This window comes from Dermatophagoides pteronyssinus, unplaced genomic scaffold (genome assembly GCF_027571235.1).
Source record: "Dermatophagoides pteronyssinus isolate colony J.1.1.1.1 unplaced genomic scaffold, Derpt_VIB-CSIC_2022.12 sq0001, whole genome shotgun sequence".
NCBI classification, from domain to species: Eukaryota; Metazoa; Arthropoda; class Arachnida; order Sarcoptiformes; family Pyroglyphidae; genus Dermatophagoides; species Dermatophagoides pteronyssinus.
The window spans coordinates 1,346,563-1,369,877 of NW_027461525.1; the positions used below are offsets into that span (position 1 = coordinate 1,346,563).

The window sequence follows — 23,315 nt, forward strand, 5'->3', positions numbered from 1 at the left end:
TCACACATAAGATTCTTGAAATGTGTCTGTAATTTCAAGTGTCCATTATTATTCAAATGTTGTTGTATAACATAAGATTTATTTCTCTTTTTTTTTGCCATATGAATTATCAATTGAAAATGGTTATAGACTTTTCTAGATTTTCTAATATTATGTCTGTCTGTTGAATGTTTTCTTCTTTTTTTCGGTTGAAATTCTTCATTTTTTTCCTGCTTGTATAATGATCAACTTGATCACTGCGAAATGTAACCACAACAACAACAACAACAACATAAACAATTGAACTTTGAATGCAAAAAAAATTCTAACCAAAACAAACGAAATAAAATCTTGTAAATATTCTATGTTTTGACTATCATCATCTTGTTTTGGGCCACCAACTACGACACACACACAATATTGATGATTTGAAATGTTCTGGTTGAAAATTTACCTTGAAAAAAAAAACAGTATTCACATTGCCAACAGATCACCAAATAATCTTAATGATAATATTGGTCATTATCATCGCTAGAAACCATTAGAACATTATTATTTTTTTTTCAATGTTTATATTTATGATCATAAGGAATATATGTTGTTACCTCTCATATCGGAAAATATAAAAAAGATTTTTTTTCGAGCTATAATTGATTAGTTGCATCTTATATCGTTTTTTTCCGCTATAGAATGGATTTATGTTTTTTTTTCAAGAATTTTTTCTTTCAGAAGCTTTGTTGTCATTATATTTGAAAAAAATTTATAGGATTAAAAAATTATTATAAGATGCAAATACCTGATTGATCATCATTGGTTAATAACAAAATGGTTACCAAGAGTTTAAAGAGGGATAAACGAAAATTTTTACCTCATCAAAATGATTTATATAATACATTAAGATCAACAACATTACCCGAAACGAAAAATGTTTGAGAAAATGTTGATGCAATCCATAAATTAACACTCAATTCGCCTTGTAAATGTATTTCAAATCGAGTGGATCAATTTTTATTAATGTGTACATTGTATATTCAACAAACACACCATTATATTTGATCGATAGAAACATGTTGTTCAACATTTATATCCATTTTAAAGAAAAGAAGAAAAAATATAACTGAAAACAATTGAAACAAAAAGCTTTCAAGTTCAAAGTTCAATAAATGAGAGCTGTAAAAAAATGTAACGATCCATTAGCGCCAAATACCTTTTTTTTCTCCAATTCTACATTCAATGATCATTCAATGAAATGACAAGCATCAATCAAATGTAAAAAAAAAAAAAAATATTTAAGTGACTTTGTCTGTCCCCCTTTTTTTTCTCCTTAACAAATTTCGACCAGATTTTTTTTGTTGTTGTTGGCTGTAAATTGATTTAAACAATTGTGATTTGAGTGTCCATCAACTCGTGCCAACAACAATTTTCCCCCTCATCTTCACACAGATACCTATTTTGGTTCAATCATCGAATCCATTTCATTTTACATTTAGTCATTTCTGTTGGGAATGATTAACAATCCATTAATGCATGATGTGTTGATCCTTGCATGTATGTTAAGACAAACTTGATCAGTAGGGGAATGAATTGACTTTCACTATTGAAGATTGAAGAGGAAAAAAAAGTCAAGGTTCATTTCATTTTATTCATATACGAAAAAAAAGAAAGAAAATCAATGTTTCATCAATCAATTATGTGTGTGTGTTGGTGTCTGTCGGGTCGGGTTTTTCAATTCTGTTTTGTTTTGTTTTGTCCAAAATCTCTCGGTCGGTGTCTCTCTCTCACACACACATATCGAATACATCCGATTTTTTTTCTTATGCGAATCTCTTTTTCTTTTCTGGCTCACATGACATGACTTAATGGATGCTGGTCAAACGATAATGGTGGATATAGAACAAACAAGGTAAACAATGTACAACATCACTTAACGTCATTATTGTTGATGATTATGATGATGGCACATCATAAATTTTCAAAAAAAAAAAAAAAAAATCAGTGGTTGGTCAAAATAAGTTTAAATCAGCCTGGATCATCTTTCCCTTCTTTATATCTCTCTATGTTGGCCAGAAAAACTTATAATGATACCTATGTGTACATTTACTTAATGTACGTGTTTTTTTTTTGATTTCAAAAAAAATGAAACACTTGATCGATCATTGTAATAACCTGTAAATTATTGGCAATATTTTGATTCACAAGTGGAATATTATTGGTAGAAAAATTTTCTTTTTTCGTTATTGTCGATCATCATTATTATTATTATTATTATTGGTTACATACATTTAATAAATTGAAAACTATTTTCAGTTTTTTTTCCATTTCCTACTCTCATTTTCAATTCGATCTGCTCTATTCAATAATAATGATTATTATTATAGTAGTAGTTCCCAAGCGTATGCATCGATGCAATAACTTTTGGAACATTTTTTTTTTGATTGAAAAAGAAGCAATACAGTAGTTGACCGTGGTCATTTACAGAATGATATATCATACTATTGGATACACACACATGAAACGCTTCAGTTGTCACCAGCAAAAAGAAAAAAAATCACTTTTTATCAATTAGTTAGCTACTATTGATCATTATTTGAAAAGAAAAATCTTTCTATATCAATTTTATGATTGAGAAACGACTGTTAAACTTGTACAATTTTAATTCAATTTGTTGAAAGTTTTTTTCACAGAATAAAAGTTTAACATGTTCAAATCTACCAACAAAAAAAAACTTGATGTATGTTTATTTCAGATATCATCACATTTGTTGAAATCAAATCAAGTTTTTTGACTTTTTTGTTTGATATCAAAATTCGTAAGTCAAAAACAAAACAAAAAAACTGAAAATGAAAATTCAAGATACATAATTAATCTTTATGGATTTTTTGGTTTTCTGTTCAAAATTCCCATTGATCTACATTCAAGAAAATCATCACTTTCGATCATTATACACACACTTCATTAATTTCTTATCGAAGAATCTTCTATTCTAAGATTTTTTTTTCAATAACTTATTTCATTTTGGTTATGAATGATTATTATTTACATTTCGATTGACATTTCATTCATTCATTCATTACCTTAACTTATAACAATAATAATTAGACCTATTCCAGCCATTTATAGTCGAATCCATCTTCATCAACAACAAAAAATCATCATCATCATTATTCAACTATTTGACTGTATTTATAAAAAGCATTAATCGAATTTGACAAGTGAATGTTTTTCTTTTTCTTCTTTCAAATTCATTACCCAAACCACCAAGTGTGTGTTCATAAATACCAAAAAAACAATGTCACAATAGACTTATTGAATCGTCTTTGTTTTTGTTTTTGTTTTTGTTTTTGTTTCTGTGTCTGTATCATTCAAAATAATTAATTAATGATGAATGATGATGATGATGATGATGATTGTATCATCAATTGATGAATGATGGGCATACCATTGAAATCTTGTTTCTTGTTTCCTTTTACCATATATATAAGAATGAGAATTCAGCTAAAACTAACTAACTACATAACCAATCATCATTTAGAGCACACACATCATATTCGACCAATCAAATGATCAATCATGCATGATCCTATGTTCAAAATAATAATAATGAAAGAAAGAAAAATTTATCTTTATTTATTCCCTATGATTATATATGGACTTTTTTCATTGCTTTGCTTTGCCTTTGTCATCGATATAATATAATATTTATGATGATCATCGTCAATTGTATGTGTGTTTGTACCGAATGGATCACTATTTTAATCATGATCGACATTCATCCCTATCCTTATCATCATACATAACATTTAGAGAAGCCAGAAAAAAAAGAAGAAAAATTTTGGAAGCTTCAAAACAATATATCTATTTGAATCTGTCATTATCGATTACTGAATAAAATATTTTTGCCACAATATTTTATTTCACACTAACCATCACATTTGAAACAAGGTGTTTTTCAATGATAATAACCAATTTTTTTTTTTGGTTTGAAGTTCAAGGTATTCTATCATTATCATAGTTGAAATGTCCATAATTTTCATCTTTATGAATATAGAATGATAATAATCATTGTCAATTTGGATGTTTTTGGAATCAAAAAAAACCTGACAACATTGCTCCCGAAGTTTATCAATGAAAAAAAAACATAAATTGATGCTTCCGACGCCAATGTGATTGCAAAAAAAAGCAAAAAAAAACAAAATTCAATTCAAATATCGATGATGTTCAGCCGAAAAAAGAAATGAAATACGAAGAAAATGATAATGGAAAACAAAATTGAAAGAAAAACAATCTTTTTTGTGATCTGATTTTTTTTTTTGAATACCAAAAACGAAACGGTGAAAAAAGACGATTCGTTCACATGATAAATCATTTTCTACACACACACATCGATCTTGGTATTCTTGATTTTGTCTACAGAAAATGGACAAAAAACACACGAAACACAACATACGGTAATCTCGATTCGTGATATTGTTGTTGTTGTTTTGGATTCATTTTTCATTTCTGCACTGTATATTTTTTTTTTCACCAAACCAAGTTTATCGGTTTTATTCTGAATTCGGTGTTATCTGATAATATTCAACAACAACAACAACAACAACAACAAAAAGATTGCAAGTGAATAATCATTGTTTGATATGAAATTCAGTTTGAAATTTTGTTTTTCACAAAAAATAAAATGAAAAAAACAGAATTTATAATGGATTCCCTAGATAGTTTTACTACCAACAACAACAAAAAAAGAGATTCTACTTATTATCTATTGTTTGACCAACAATTCGAGTAGTCCAAAAACTAGACTTGAAAATGAACAAAATCGAAAAAACATCATTGTAATGAAAATGTGAAAATTTGAATGCAATTCTCTCAAACATATTGATAATATCTTGTGATCGGGGAAAAAGTTGTCGCCGGCTCCATCCCAATCTCCGGGATTGTTTTTTTGTTTTGTTACGATAATTGTAAATGTTGTCCAAAATCGATTGCATCGAATAGATCGCGTGTGACCATTGTAGTTAGATATAAATAAAATTTGTTTAATAATAGACTTTTTATTTCCAATTTCATATCTTTTTTTCTCTCATCCACTATCTACCATCTATCTATCTATGTGCACCCTATAGAAATTATAATCGCGTGTCATCATATACAAGCCAAGCACAAGTCCTATTAGTCCGTTTGTCGCCTATTAATATCCATCCATTTTTATAAATAAAAGGCCAAAAAAGACCATCAAATATTCAATCTGTGGTCATAATTCAATGTCAAATATAAAAGAAATACCCCAGAAACAAATAAATACACTCGAATGAACACATTTTGTTTGTTTGATTACTTGGTAACAAACAATCGATTATGATGAAGATGATAATAATGATGTTGTTGATAACAATATTAACATGCAACCAAAAAAACGCAAATTTAATCTATCTATAGATGATGTTTTGGGTAATATTAACACACAGCAAACAACAAACAAACAAACTAACTAATCAGGATTTATACAAATAAATAAATTCAAATTTGTCCAGTGAAAGTAGCCAATGTTTTTCCCCCTCTTTTGAAACAAATCATATAAAAAGATCGATAAAGATATTTGAATTTGTACATCAATTGTTAACTTTGTAAGGATGTTTGCCTTCTTCTTTTTTTTTTCCATTTGTTTGTTTGTTTGATAAATGAATAAGAGATTATATGGGAGATAAAATGATGGCCATAATAATAATAATAATGGTGACGGTGATAATCACATTAAGTCACGATATATACTCAGCAAAAGACAAAACAAAACAAGATCAATTTGAATAGGATCCTATTCGTTCAGCTTTTTAGATAGAAAAAAAAGACACACGCACAAAATAATATGGTTCCAGAATCTTAAGTGTCTGTTTTACTTTTTTTTTCACTAAATAAGTGTGATAAATAAATTGGAAATTATTCAACGAAAAAAACGATGTCTATCTATCCATCATCATTTTTATTTTCGTTCGATTCAATCAATACTATGTCAAATATGAAAAAAATCGCTATTTGTTATTTGTTCAAATTTCATCATATTTTCAATGGCAATTTTTGCATTTTCAAATTTCCAGTATTACAATGATGTTGATGTCTTTTATGAAACAAAAACAAAATGAAAGAAAATTTTTGCTGATCAATACTTTTTGTTTTTGTTTTTTGTTTCAAATGACAGGTAAAATACATTCGTTCAAATTGATTATCGATTGATTGTCCACAAACAAATGAATTTTTCTCCTTTTATTTTTTCCATTTCTTCCAGCTATTATTGTTTTTTTCTTTCATTTAGTCGATTTTGTTGTTGATTATTAAACAATGGCAATCAATTTGAATTTGAAAGTTGTATCGATTTTTTTTCATATCAAATCCATTCAGTCAGTCATTTATTTATTGATTGTATTGATTCGGTCAATACTCTTATCAATAAGGTTTGAACATCCTCATAATGATTTGTTTCGTATTTTATTGATGAAAGATGTAGATTTTTTTTTCTCTTTCATTTGCTATAATATTTGCTATATTCTATTCATGGCAGGTGGCATTTGGTAAAATTTGATTCAAAGGTGTCATACTCAATCGTTGAAATTGATTGGTGAAAATTTTTTACCTAAAAATAGCCCATTCGGATTTTTTTCGGCCCCCAACAACAACAATCAAATCAAAAAATATATTTTTGAAATGAAAACAAAAATCTATCCGGACATTTCCGACATTTTCCATATGCCAGTATTTCACCCGAAAGCCAAAAAAAACAAAATGAAAAAACTCAGAGATATTACTGGCATTTAAATTGCAGTCTGAAAATAATTTATGCCGCATCAATTTCGAAATATTTCTCCTTTTTTTTATATTTTATTTTCTTTCGATTTTCGATCGTTCAATCCTAATCGAATTAGGAAACAAAATAAAACATTGTATGCACGTATGAATGAAATCAAACACAATCATATAGACGTGAATGACAAGTTAAATTCGTTTTCGAAGCTAAAATCAAAAAGAATTCTTCCAAATATAAAATCTCATATTCACGATTTGCGGTTCAATTTACACACACAGCACACACACACACACAATGCTTGTTATGCATTTAGACAAAAATCAATGCAAATTAAATCAAAACTCTTCTCTATGAAACAAAAAATAAAAAAATAATAGTTTCCCACCATCAACCAACAACAACAACAACATTTTGTGGTTATGATCCGATTCCAAAATGCTAAGCACATCCATATTTGTACAAAAACAAAATAAATATGATAACTTTTTTCTCTTTCTCATGATATTCACATTCACAATTGATTGTCGAATATCGATTATGACGAAACTGATCAAACCTGTTGAGCTCATTTTCTCTTTCTCATCATTATGATGATGATGATGATAATGCTAATGAATGGCCATAATCATAAATGATTATTCATAGCTTCATTAGATTTTTGTTTTCCTTTCTTTCTAAATCGACTGATATTGATCGATCATTTATTATTATTATTATTATCGGAGATAATAAATGACATAATCATATTTTGGTTTGCTGTTTTCGTTTTTTTTGCAAATTCATTAATGATAATCAAATCCAGTTACCAAATCAAGTGTTGTGAGATGATTCATTAGTAAAACAAATCACAAAACATAAAAACAAACAACAAACTTTATCCATTTCCAATTTATTGATGACAATTTACAATCTGACAAACCGAATCTGATCCGATCCGGAATTTTTTTTTCACGGAGAACTTTATATTCTGTTTGATTGAGTACAAAATCATTAATTAAGTTTTTGTGATCAGATTTTCTACACTTGTTTGTTTGTTTGTCTACAATGTTTACATTTTTATCACCAAACAAACTGATAAACAAACAAACATCCATTCAATCAGTCAATCTAATGTTTCCTGTTGATGTTCATTATAATTTTGTATCATGTTTGTGTGTGTTCTAGACTTTGAACATCATCATCTTCTGTTATGATAAAAAAAAAGATTAATACGAATGAATAGGGTGGTAGGAAAAAGAAACACTGGCAACTTTGTCGCCATTCATTATAATAACGATAATGATCACAGAAAAGATAAAATTACGAATTATCAGGACCGATGTCTGATGAACGAAATTCTATTGTTTAAAGAATCGTGTTTTGTAATCAAGATGATGAAGAAAGAAAAGAAAAGAAATAAAGAAAAATAATTCAGCTCAAGTCAGCAAACTATTACTACTATATATAAGTCATGATGATCATCCGTGATAACAATAATGTTGTTCTAATTAATTTCTCATTTTTTTTTCATGTTTTTTTTTGTTTTTTTCTTGTCAAATTCTTTTATGAAAATGATGATCTGGATGGTTGCTTTAAAATAATAAAAGTTTCTTTCTTCTTGAAAAATCTTATTCATTAAAGATTTAAAGAATTGATTCAGTGATTTGATCAAGATCTTATTTCATTTCACTTTTTTTTTCTGGTGTATATATCCATCAAAACTTTGTCTAAATGATCAAAGTGAAAGTCTGGAAATGACATTAAATATGATCGATTTGATTGAATAAAAATGTCGGTGATTTGGTTTTACTCTGAACCTTTGAATGTCACCAATAATAATAATCGTTAACTAATGCTATCCACATGTTGGATATTATTGATTGACCACCTGTAAAGTATAATCAGAATATAAAACATACCTGCAACATATCTGATCATAATATTGATTGACTATGCATTTTGGTGCATTAGTAGATAAATATTTATCTTATCTATCTTTTCTTTCGTTTCAGTCAGTCAGTCAAAACATGATTTGAGAAAAAAAAGTCCCATTATTCATCGTCTGTTTTTAGAATCAAGGCTAAAATCTATATATGTAGAATGTTGTCTTGTGTGAAAGAAGAAAAAGAATTCATCAATCAAACCAAAAAAACCAAGCAACGGAAAATCAAAATAATTATTGTAAATGGTTACATAGTTTGTTGTTGTTGTTTTTAATGTTCATTACAAGCCTTGTTTATTATTTTACCCTGTTGTTGTGGTTGTTTTAGATGATGATGATGTACATGGTCAAATCTTTTTAATCGTTACAATGTTGTGCAATATTCTTTGAACACGATTTTCTCACACTCACATAATCATCTTCATCATCATCATCATAAAAACAACAGATCTATTTATCCATGTTTTTTTTTATATAAAAAAAATGGCCACCTTTATTTATTTTTTTTGTTCGGTGGAAAGAGGATAGGATAGGGATGTTTATCATAATAATGTAGATGAACAACAAAACAAAAAATTCTCTCACCAAATGTCAGAAATAATGTTGATTATTATGACTGATAATGAAGATGAGAAACAGTGAAAATTAAAGCAAAACAAAATGGAAAATATTGAATTGATGATGCATCGAGCCATTATGGATGTATTTAATTCGTGTATGATAACAATTAAACACACACAAAAAAAATGAACATAATGACCAAACCTTTTGTGTGTGTTTGTTGCATAAACATGAACATGGCTAGGTTTTTTTACCTTTTTTTTCTTTCGTTGATGAGATTGTTTTCTACTTTAATTCATTAGCTTTAATGAGTGATTTATATTTGGTTTATTTCTTTTCTTTTTTTTCTCAGGTTTTACATCATCATCATCATCAACATCAACATTAATCTCATTCATTATGACAATGTTCATCATTATAATGATCATGGTGGTATCAACCACACAAGCTGTACGTATTAATTCTATAAGTCGTCCAAAATCATTTCGTTCAGGTACAGCCAATGAAGTTATATTGGATTGTGATTTTAGTATCGATGATAATGATGAAATGTTAGTTGTTAAATGGTTTTTAAATGATGATTCACAACATATATATCAATGGATACAATCACGTGATTATCGTATATATTCGGATTTAATTAAACCATATGTGGATGAAAATTTTTTCGTTCAAGATCCAAAAACACGTCATCGTGCTATACGATTATTAAATCCACCAGCAATTTTAAGTGGAAAATATACATGCAGTGTAAGCTCATTACAAAATGAAGAAATCAATTCAACCTATTTAGTTATATATGGTAAGATGAGATGAAAAATGATGATTTTTTGCTTTCATATCTTAATCGATCGTTATTGATTGATTGATTGATGTGATTGATCTTGTCATTATTAATGATTATTTGTTGATGTTTATTTTATTTACAAAAACAAAAACTAATAATATCTAGAACCAGCACGATCATTTGAGATGGCCGCCATTGAAGATGAAGAAAATGATGATAACGATAATAATAATGATGATGATGGATTTAATATAACCTGTACAGCATTTGGTTTATATCCTGAACCGGAGATAAAATTATTAAAAATCAAATCAATCAATGAAACATTAGAATCATATGAAATTGAATCTAATACAACAACAATCATATCATTTCGTTCAATGACCAATGGATTTTATTCAATAACATTAATATCACATATTGAACAGAATCAATCATCTACTATGATTTCCAATAATAATAATGAATTAAATCCATCTCGTGCAAGGCTTTCATTAAAATCTCAATCATCAACATCGACAACAACAACGAATCAAATAGCTGAACATTATGAATGTCGATTATCAATACCGAATACTGATTATTATGAAGTAAAAAGATTGGCCATACAAGATGGTAAGTTTGCTTTTTTGGCAATCACGTTGCCGCCATTATCACACACACACACAAGTTATCTTTCAAATTGTAAAGAATTTTAAAAGATATTTTTTTTAAACGATACAAAACAGTAAATTATTGATCTGATAACAAGGAAAAAAAAGGAAATGATAAGAAAAAAAAAGAGAGAAGCTAAATTGAATTTTGTTGTATAAAATCTTGGCAACAAACGACGATAAAAAACTTTTCAATTTACGCTTCAACAAGGTGTGTGTGTGTGTATATCACTTGCAGGCAGGTAAATCACTTTGTAAAACAAATGAGAATTTCATTTTACCTTTTTTTCTCTTCTGCTTTTGCAAACACCAAATCTGATCCTGTTTTGATTATTGAAAAAAAAATTTTCAATGAAAATGATAAACGCCAACAACATAGACAACAACAAAAACAACAGGAAATTATTTTAAATGGCTAAAAATCTTTTCAAAGGTTGGTCATGTATTAAATATTGATTTATTTCTTTTGAATGATAATCCTGGTGATTTTTGTTGTTGTTAATCATCTAACATACTCGAGGGCATCAAAAAACACAGAGATAGAATCAATGAATGAATTTATGGATTTTCTTCCGATAATATTCTTCAGTTATCATTCCCATTCATTTTGTTTCATTTCAGAAAACAAATTGAATCAAATTTAAATTCATTTCTTTTCTCTTTGTTTGTTTGCTTCTGAATTCTTTTTGTTGCCATAAATATATTTCTAGGACCTCTGCACACACACACACACACGCCAGTATCATCGCCATAATCATCATTTTTGATGGTAAATGGTTTGCAACAACAAAAAAAAAAAAAACAGAGGGGAAAATTTACATCAATTGCTTTTATGAAGCCCAAAAAAAAACCAACTAAACTAAAGATAATAGCATAGCTTTAGGTTGCTCATTCGTGTTATGTATGTATGTTCATCATAATCATCATCATCATCATCAATTTATTGTGTTACCGTGATATATATGATGATGTTTTATTTTTTCTAGAAAAAAAATAACACAAGACGACTAATGGTGGAACAAACAAAACATTATTCGAATAAATAGAAATTGAATTTTTTTCTCTTCCTCTATATTTCCAGTCATGATGATGATGATGATTTTTTTTGTTATTTTTGGATGGGAAAAATATCCAATATGAAATATAACGACGATTCCATATTTCTTTAACAAATTTTTTTCGTTTTTTTCAAAATGTCATTTTTGCTCCATTCTGCTTGGTTTGCCAATATCTTTCCTTCATATTTTTCGGAATGTGTTTATGTCCCTATACCGAAATGAATGATGACTTTTTAAAGTCAAGAGCAGTCAGAAGAGAAACATTGGGTGAATACCACTCAGCAAAATATTTTTTTCTGGTTTTCCTGAATTCGGCCAAAGGCCACACGCGCAAATATTCGTTGTGGAAGAAACCTAAAAGAAAGAAAGTTCAATTAAAATGATTTTCATTTCATTTCAAAAAAAACCGACCGAATTCAGGATTGGCGTGTGCATGTTGTGCTATGGTTTGTTCATTCACATCGTCCATGATGATTGAAAGAAGAAAATTGAATTCATAGCTGGTGCAGCAGCAGAAATAAAAAACAACATTAATCAACAATAAATATTTGTGTATGATATCATTATCCATTGGGTGTTAATTGAACTTTATTTCATTTTAAAGAATTTCAAAATGAAAAAAATTCATTGAAAAATTCATTCAAATCCGGTGATAAAAAAATTCGTAATGTTTTTCCATATTTATCATCATTTTTATTTGATTTTTTTTTCTGACTATGATGATGGCGGCAAAACATTGAATGAATCATAGGATTTCAATGAAAAATTTCATCATAAAATATGTCTGCCTTCTGGCCAGAAAAAAGAGAATATAATCTCCTGGTTCGTTCATCAGAGATTCATTGGAGCAGAATAATAATAAAAAATGAAATAAAAAAAATTTATCGATATAAACCATCCAACCATTATCATAACCAAAAAAAGAAGAAAAAACGATATATCATCACCACTGTTGGTGAAATGATGATGATGATAAAATTAATTTGTCGAATAGAAACAACAAATAAATAAATCTCTAATATAAAAACTACAGAAAAGTAGTAGTGCTGATGCAAAATGATGCAAAATCTCATGGTATTTTAATCAAGAAAGAAAAAAACAGAAAATTATGAAATTTTTCAGTTGTTCCATTGAGACAGATTGATTAGGAAAAATGAATTTTAGTAAGAATCAAAAACTTGAAAATTGAATGAATTTTTGTTTTGTTTGGTTGTTTGGTTTGATCATTTTGATACTAATTATCCTGATGATAACATTAATGATGATGATGATAATGATGACTATAGAATATTTTCCTTTAATCATACACGAAATATCTATTTCTTTTTTTCTACTGGCAACTAAACGATAACATTAATAAATGAAAAAAGTTTGAATCAAAGTTAATTAACTTCCGAAATCGATATGATCATCATTTTTAGTGTCTTTAATTTTTTTTTTTGTTGATAGTGAAAAATCGTGAACATATTTATTTTAGATGAGAAAAAATTAAAAGAAATGATGAAGAAGATATCGATTGCCAATAATCGGATGGTTTCAATGGGGACAAGATTAACACACACACACACACAGACAAACTAGACTGGTCGATGGTCTATTATCGATAATAATGCCAATATACACTTTGATTATATTGATCGTAATCATCGATTATTTTTTTTCTAGTCTGGCCTAATCAGTGGAAGAGAAAAAGAAGAAGAAAAACTTGAACCATTCCGTTGAATTCTGGCTAATTCATGGTGATTGGTAAAAAGAGAAACTTTGTTCTGAACACACACATATAGATCATATCTATCTATTTAATATAACAATATAAATAATGTTTGTAACTTGCTTGTCATATAAATAAAATGAAATTCAAATATGATCGATTATTAATTGCTTAACAGAAAATTCTCAACAGAAGTTGAAAATTTTCCTTTTCTTCTTTTTTAAAAATAGTTTTTTTTTCAAATGTCAATGTCGGTTATGCAAATTAATACGGCCATAAATTTTACAGAAAGCTCCAATCCTTTAATATGCATCTTGTTTTACTTTCTTTTTTTTTCTCGTAATTTCTTGCCTTTTTTATTATTATTCATTTTTTTCCAAGAATTTTGTTGTTTCTTTTCTATTTGGCTAAAAAAAGCGTTAAATTTTAATCAATTCAAAGACACGATAATAATTTTTTTTGTTGCCTAAATTACTGAAAACAACGAAAAGTTTCTCTCTCTCTCCCTCTCCCTATTAATATTCGGTATCGGTATTAATTTTTTTTTCTCTACAGCGATAATCAAATTCATGGCCTGTTTTTTTATTTTCTTACCCGAAAAGATTGTTGACATTACATTCAGAGGAAAAAACTAAATCTAGCTCGAGAAGAAAAAGAACACAAGAAAATTATGACAACACACAAAATTATTATTGCCATAACTATCGAAATTCTTTGACTTGATTTTATTTTTATATATCACTTATTCTTAGTCTTCCATCTCTCTCTCTCTTTTTCACTTATTCTCCGTTAGAAGATTAGCTCTTTAGTTCTTAGATCTTAACGACACGATGAATTTAAATAGTGTTGATGATTGTTGTTGTGTTGTGACATTGACTAACAAATAAAAAACAGGAAAGAATGATTTTCTATTATGAGGCTATAGGGTAGTGAGAATATTTGCACCAAAGCATACAACAACAGTGAAAAACGATAGAAAGAATAAATGAAAAGAAAAAAGTCACATTTACATTTCAAATACAGAATTCTCGGTAATAGAATAATGCATAATAAACGAGAGAGAGAAAGAGAATATTATTCCGAAAAAGGAATAAAGTTCAAAAGAAATCTTTGCGAAAATGATTATTGTTTGTTTGTTTGTTTGTTGTGTGTTGTATTCTTTCGTCACCAAACAAGTTTGATTTTTGATGTTGGACAAAATAAATAACGGGAAAAGAAGATTAGAGAATAAGGAAAATAACGAAAGAATATTTGTAATTCTTGTTTGAACAAATCTTAACGACAAACATGACAAAACGGGGCAACAAGAATCGATTGTGAAGGAGAACTTACAAAAAAAAACAATCGATTGTTATGTGCATCTGCAGGTCTGCAAATCCTTTTCCATTATCACATTCAGATGAATATAATTTACTCTAATTTTCTTTTTGTGTTTGTGTGATAACACCGCAAATATTTTTCAATTTTATTATGAATTAAATGCTATGTATATGCTTCGACACATTAAAGAAAATAAATTAAAACCTAAAATTAGCTTCTGTAAATGTTTTTTTTTCACTCTTTCTTTCAATACGATTCTCATTTGAATCGATGATTAAAAATCTAAATTTCTGCTCAATGTGTGTGCACCATAAATCATTTTTTTTTTCTTCATTTAATTTAAATATTTTTCTCATTTCTATTTTGTCAAAAAAAAACCGCTATCGCCTCCAATTTTTGTATTTGCATGATTTGTTTTTGGTGTGTTTTGGTAATCTCGGATCAAAATAAACGAAAACAAATTGAATTGAATAGAAAATTAATTTTCAGAAATAAAAAATTTAAATATACTAACAGTTTGTTTGAATTATTTTGTTGAAACTTTTCTTTTTTTTGGTGGAATATTACAAATTTCTAAATGATTTATTCGGGGAACAGATCGGACATTATATAAAAATAACATTCAATCAATATCGATGAACAACACTTGTTTTTTTGTGGCTTGTTGTTTTGTCTACGACGGTAAATATTATTATTGTTTGACACATTCAAAGCTTAGAAACTGAAATAAAATCTTGTTTTTCCACCGCGATTCTTCATTCGCCATTATAAACACACACACACAAAGGTGACAAAGACAAATGTTCCATTTATTTTCTTCGTACACACAAAAATTGAATAGGACCGTATGGGTGCATTCAAACAAACCAGTCTTTTTTTCCATAACAGCCAAAATGGTATCATGAGATTTCTTTCTTTTTGCTTTTATTCATTCACCGGCTAGGCCGGTTATTAATTTCTTATTATTTGCTTGAACGAAATCTAATGAGATTTGACCCATGAGATTTTTGTTCCATTATTATCTACTTTTTTTCTATTTGTATTTACAGTAAGTCAAGTAGCAAGGAAATAGGTAATCAAAATATTCAAACATTTATCCGTAAATAATCATTTGTTATTCTATACTATTGTTTGATCGGATATTGGGCCTACCCAACCATTGAAAAGAAATGGACAAAATCTACATGTTGTCTAAAAATTGATCGAAAAATAATAACAAACAACAACAACAGAAAAAAGGTGTTCAACCATTTAAAGGATCGACCATAGGGTCCAACTGTGTGTTAACCTTTTTTTCTTTTCATTTTCTTGGTTTCTTTTGTACCAAATCTTGTTAATCTTTTACACAATGATGAACAAATGACAAACATATATAACAATAACAATGACATTGAAGAAATAACCCAAAGGTATAACAATTCAAATCAAATAACACGGTTGATCTATCTGAAAAAAAAGAAGAACAAAAGCACTGAAAACATATGCAACATATGGGGTAATAATGATGGACACCGAACCAAAAAAAAATTTACTTTTTTTTCTCCAATCATGAATTCTTGAAAAATCTTAAACAAACATTGAACATAGAGGTCACTGTTTTTTTTCCTGATGAAAATATGAAAACCGAAAAACAAAAAACAAACCTCTTTGATATCTCTTTGCGATTCTTGTTTGTTTATTCATCATCATCATCTGGTTCGGTTCAATAAATTTGAAAATTTTCTCACTGAAAAATTCAAATAAATAAATGAATTTCCAATTCATCTTCAACAAATTCTTTATTTCTTTCATTTATATTTATTTATTTGAATTTTCACTTTTTCATTCATTCAATTTCATGGTTTTCTATATTTATCATTTATATGGAAAATACCATTAATCAGAATAGGATTCACAACCGGTTGAAATAAAAAAAACGAAGATGTGAAATGAAAATAAAATGACAGAAAGGAAAAGCCAATCTTTTTTCCTCTTCTTCTTCTTCTCAAGCAAAATTTACACATCACTGGCCATTCAATCATTTTTTTTTCTTTTCCTATTCGTTTCTATAGAATTTTCAAATATTTTTTTTTATGAGAAAAAGAATGGCCAAAACATATTTGAGAGTGAGATGAAAATAAAAAAATGATAGAAAATGAAAATGAAATGTTGGTTTGTTTTGTTTGTTTATTGTACATTTATGTGTGTAAATTCATCATTGTTGTTGTTGTTGTTGATGAATTTTTATATTTTTCGATTCTTTCATGAAACGGTTGAATGCATCACTATATCGTGCCGCTACTGTTTGTTTGTTTATTATCATTATTATTATTTGAGAAATTCTACTTGTAATCACTTAACGGTTTTCATTTTTAAAATAAAAATAAATTTCCATTATAATAGAAAATTGGTTATGAATTATGAATCAAAATTTGTTGATGATGATGAAGGAAAGAAAGAAAAAACTAATTTCATTTTTCTCTATTTTTTTCCCTGCAAAATTGAAGGTTGGCGAACAAAATGGCGTTCGAATGATGCCGCATCAACAACAACAACATTATCATCTTTGACATCGATATTATCAGCCATTTTCATAACATCAGGTATGTCACACACACCAAAAAAAATTTCTTGTTTTTGACATTTATGGAATGCTAGAATTCATGTGAAACTAATTTCAACATTCAATGTTTATTAATGTGTAAAATATGTTTATTAAATGGAATTTTTTTATCAAACAAACAAAAAATATGAAACAACACGTGAAACAGAATTGTCTATTTTTTCCGCCATAGATATTGTCAAATAATGCCATTTATCTATCGTTCAAATTTACATGATGATCAAGATGATGGCCATTTTTTCTTCTTCTTCTTCTTGATGCTATAAATATCTTAAATTATTAAGCGTAGGCTATTTCAACTGTGACATTATATATGAATGTCAAATGTCACATTTATAATAATGTCATTCATAATGATGATGTAAAGATGGATGTGATCCCATATACATAGGGCGAGGTCGTCATCGTCATCATCATCCTCGTAACATCAGTTAGTCGTTAATTTTCAACCAAAGATGACAATTTTTCTTTATCATTTTTTTGTTTTTGTTTTATTATGATGGGGCATTATTCTTCTTTCGACCAATGATTTGGTGTAAATGAATTTTTCGTTCGTCTTCTTCTTATCCATACAACAATAATGTCAGGCTTAATTCGTAGCAGCTTTTTGTTTGTCGAAAGAAAATTTTTAATAAAATTAAACAATAATAATCAACTTGATGAAAAGCTATGATTGTCAGCATATTATGTAATTATATCGAGGAGCAAAAATTATTATACAAAAACTTTTGGGTGTTTACCAGAATTTTTTTTTCTAAACAAAAGTTTCGCTTCACTTGAATTGAATAGAATGGAATGACATCGAATGAGAATCTTCTTTTTTTTTCTGGAAAAAAATCACATAACACTGTTTGCTTCATTGATTTTAAATATAACCTGCTATATCTATGTGTGTTTGTGTGCATGTGACACATCTCAACCCACTCCCAAAGTTGATTTAAATCTACTGGACGATAAATTAAATTTTTTTTAAATTTTGTTATTGTTTGTTTATGTACATTGAGAACCAAAAGCAACCATCATTCCATGGCTAATTTAGATTTATCTTTCTTTCTTTTTTTTATGAATATAATCTATTTCACACACAGAGAAAATCTTTCTTTTTTTACATAATCAATCAGTCAAGAATGCAAAAAGAAATCTAATTTTATTCATATTATCAACCAATTCGCTGCTATAGACAAAAACAAAAACAAAATTACGATCCATATTTGATCGAAAATTGGATTTTCTTTTTTGATTTTTTTTGTTCCTCTAGTCAAATTCTGTGTGAATTACAAATAAGCAAATTCGATAAAGATTGACAGTAGAGAATCTAATGCCAACTTTCTCTGATTTCCTTATTCCATCATCATCATTCTGATCGTGATTAGATTTTTAACAAAAAATTCAAATATTTTTTTTTTTGACAAACTTTTTTTTCAACAATGTCTTCATTTCACAAACGTGAATATAAAACTAAAGAAAAATTCTGTGTTCCAAATCTTTAAAAAAAAGTTAAAGAATATGGCCAAAAAGCCATATATATTCGTTTTTGTTTATCCCAAAGACAGTAGAATCTTCATAGTCATTCAGTCAGTCAGTCATAACATCATTTCATATGACAGTTAAGAAACATATTGAAATATTGCATAGCTACTTTTCATTTTTTTATTAGATTTCTTTTTTTTCGCATGGATTTTTGAATTTGTTTGTTTTCGGTTGAAAAACATTACAGTTTATTTATGCGAGAAAAAACAAAACAACAAAATTTGTGGTCGGATATACTGTGTGTGAATTTGCCAAACTTAATGTTTAGGGTAGTTAATCAACCAAAAGGTATCCTGTACATTTGACATGATAAGTTATCATCATCAACATCATAAAACATACATTATTACTCTTGAAAAAACAGATTCTTACAAAATGATGCAACCAGATTTATGGACAACCAAAATCTGTACAAAACTGAAAAATCATCACTCTTTGTTAAAAGATGAAACATTTTTCTTTTTCTGTAAAATTCATGTAATTCACCTTATCCATAAACACTCACTCGAAGTTTTTTTTATTTGCATCGAATGACATTATTCGGAAACTTTTCATGTAAACTTTATGGAAAAGAAAACTTTCAAATTAATTTATCATTTTAATGAACCAATCATTCAATTACGCTATCAATTTGTTGTTTTCAACAAAAGAAAAAAGGAAACAAAAACACTTCCTTCAATTGTATTGATTAACAGCAATCAACTTTATTTGTAAAAAAAAATTCATAGAAACGATTCATAGAAAATCGATCCATCATCGGTCATTTTTTTCTTCGAAATATGATCATTGTATCTTTCTATATGATGATGACATAATCCTCAATTCAATGATTGATTCATTCCATCAATTGATTGCATATTGTTAACAACAACAATAACAAATAAAACAAACCACAAAAAACCAACTAACTAACTCTACACCAACGACAATGATTCATATGATAATAATAATAGGATCATCATGTTGTTTATGTCAAATATAAATGATTTACCCTAGAATTTTTTTTGTTTTTGTTTTTCAAATGACGTCGTTGACCTTTGTTCAATGTCGATAAACAGAAGAAAAAAAATGACCAGCATCATTTTTTTGGGAGCAATCTAACAATGATGTTATGACAGCAAGGTACCCCCTCTCTCTTTCTTTTTTCTTCAAATAACACACACAAGCGATTGTCGTTGATGATCATCATATGTCAAAAAAACAACAAAAACATTATACCCTACTTAGTATCATAACATTATTATATATCCATTCTACTCTCATACCATAGGTCAAATACTGTTGTTTGTATGATATGATTAACAGGTTGTAATTTTTGTTCCTGTTCTTTTTTTTTCCATTGCCTGTCATTTATTGTTGTTGTTGTTGGTCATATATATGAGATGCTAATAAAAAAAAAGTTAATAAAAATGCTATACTATCATCAAGGTGCAATGATTGTTGGTTACTATATCACTATCATCATCATCATCATCATCATATACTTTTTACTGTGTTGAAAATTTTTAGCCATTGGTCATTTTCATTGTATCAATCATCAAACTAATCATCATCATCATCATAATATATAGACTGACAGATTGATTGTATGTGTGTGTGTGTGATTGTAAATGTCATTCACCAAATATATATCCATTGGCCATAATAATTTAAATTCAAATCAAATTCAGCAACAACAAAAAAATTAAAATTTATGAATCGTTTGAAATGAAATTTTCACTTCAAAATTCGTAAATTATATTCAAATAATAATAATTAGCAATGATATCATTGCGAACATGATTGTTTTACGTGTTATTTATCATTTTTTTTGTTGTTGTTCTGATTTACTCTGAAACATTTACAAGATGAGAGAAAAAAAATGCGAACCACAAAGTGATTTACATTCATTGCTTTTTACATGGGTGGTGGCAATGGTTGGTGACCAAAATGAATGTTGTTGTTGTTTTTTTATCTACCGTGACCATGATGATAATTGATTGCCTAACTAATATTTATTGGTGGTCTTGAAATGTTCAACCACAAAACGAAAGTGCCAAAAAAAACGAGTGCTATTGGCAAGTTGTAAGAAACAAAACAACAACAACGAAAAAATTTATCTGTTATCCACGAAATCGTAAATTTTGTCAATGATAATCCATCTTTTGCTCATTCATTGACATGTGATGATGATGATGATGATCATGTATATACATTTATTCAAAATTTATTACAAATAACTCAAAAGTTTTAAAAAAATCGAAATTCTTGTGAAAAACGAGAAAATTCCTCATCATGTTTCGCCTCATGTAAATAAAATTTATAGACATTCTTGTGAATTTGTAACTGTCTATTTCTCTCTACTCTATACTAATCAATTATATCAAAGTTTACATTGTAAAATCAATAAATTTTAGCTAGTAAAACCAGAAAAAAAATAATAATATTAATAAATAATTCTCACTCTTATTATCTATCTTTTTTTTCTTTGATAGTGATCATTGGATTTCGATGGTAATCAACATTTGTATATTGGGACGGATATTACAACCAAACCAGAATAATTGGATCAATGTAGACAACAAAAAAAAAGTGTAGAATCAGGCCATAAAACCACAATCAACCAGACCTTTTGGCCATAAAAAAACGAACAAAAGCAAACAAGAATTTTTCGGTTGATGGTTAAACAAATGTACACCTTTTTTTAATTAAAAAACCTGAAGTTATGAACTATAAATTTTTCATCCGACCCAATTCAATTTATATATCAAGAATCGTCTTCCACCTTTTTTTTCAATCTATTCATTCATTCAATTTGTTTTTGGTTGTTCGAGTCGAAACTCTAGTCTATTTTGCTATCGAAATTCTGTTGTCAATCCATTTTCATCATCATTTCATTCATTTCATTCAACATCCTCATCATAAATATCTTTTAATTGATTCATCTTTTTCGTCTCATCACATCCGATTGATCATCAATTTCCGTTGAAATGTTTTTTTTCTTCTTCTTTCAATTTATTGTACTTAATATGATTATTAATCTGTTGTAAAAAGAACGAATCTTCTGTTTCTCTTTCTTTTCATTCAATTTTTCTCAATTCAATGTATTTCCGTTTCAATTCTTAATCTTTACAATTCTTTACAATTGAATGTAAGTTTGTTTTACAGTCAATGTCATCAGATCAGAGTTTAGTTCAATTTATCACCTTCTGTGCCTCTCTCTCTCTCATTGTAAGTAGATGATTTATATTTTTTCTTTTCTTCTCCATCATTTTATCGATTACATTTCATCACTTTGTACATATTATAAACACCCTCTCTCTCTTATATTTTCTTCCCCAATCGATCAATGTTATTTGTATTTTTTTTTAAATTTTTTTCTTCTAAATAAATAAAAATTATTATTTAAAAAAACTAAATTTAATCGATCGTATCGCGAATGTTGTGAAAATTAAATCAAAATAAAAATGGACAACAGATACCATTATCATCATTGAAATGATGCAAACAAAACAAAAGTGACAAAATAATAATAAAATCAAAGTGTCAGACAAAAAAAATCATCTTATTACATTAAATGACATTACTTTAGTTTGATTGAGTTTGATTGTCATTCAATTCTACGAGAATTGAATTGACAAACTGAATTGACAAAACGAACGAAAGTAATATCGAAACGGAACTCATACAAAACAAAACAAAATATTGATGGCTGTCAATCGATCGATTTCATATCGATAACAAAGTTAACAAAATAAAGACAATTGTAATATCCTATTGTTTATTGTCAAAGCATATTTGTATAGCATCAATTTGATTAGAATCTTTTTTTTTTTGGTCACATCATAATTCTTATCATGAATTGTTGTGAACTTGTTTTTTCTACAGAAAAACTTTTCATCAAATCTTTTTGGTTGCGTAATAAATTTCGAAAAAAATGATGAGCCAATCTTATTGGAAGAATTCTGTATTCGGGATTCGACTAACAAATAATTCCTGAAGCTATGCGAAAGTGAAACAAACAAACAAACAAATGATTAGTATTATGGCAATGAAAAATAAATATTGATACAAATAAGACAAAAAAAACTGATGTTCATTAGTTTTTGTAACTAAAAACGAATATAAATCAGTCAAGAAAATTTTGTAATTAATAATTGATTCAACAATCTTTTAGTATCCAGTACCAAAAATTGGACGATCAAATATAAAATTATTATTATTTTTTTATTATTATTGACCTACCACCAAATTCTCTTTTTCTCTCCCAACAACAAAACAAAAAATGAAAAAACTGATATCAAACAAATGATGGAGAACAACAACGATAACAATGATGATGATTATAAACCCAAACCAAACAAATTTTGAAAGAAAAGAAAAATAATAATAAACGATGGAACAAAAAAAACCTACATGTT

The 23,315-nt window shown here is 27.8% G+C and overlaps 1 protein-coding gene across 2 annotated transcripts in view; it reads left to right on the forward strand.

Moving 5' to 3' along the window:
• The window catches only part of LOC113794042 (uncharacterized), a 34,734-nt gene extending 12,472 nt beyond the window's left edge, over positions 1 to 22,262 (forward strand). For both annotated transcript variants that reach the window (XM_075819461.1, XM_027344129.2), the window contains 4 exons: positions 9,607 to 10,056; positions 10,207 to 10,656; positions 17,270 to 17,365; positions 21,390 to 22,262. In XM_075819461.1, coding sequence (XP_075675576.1) covers positions 9,607 to 10,056; positions 10,207 to 10,656; positions 17,270 to 17,365; positions 21,390 to 21,412 — 1,019 coding nt within the window. In that variant the 3' untranslated portion in view covers positions 21,413 to 22,262. The remainder of the gene's footprint in view (positions 1 to 9,606; positions 10,057 to 10,206; positions 10,657 to 17,269; positions 17,366 to 21,389) is intronic.
• Positions 22,263 to 23,315: the final 1,053 nt, after the last annotated feature.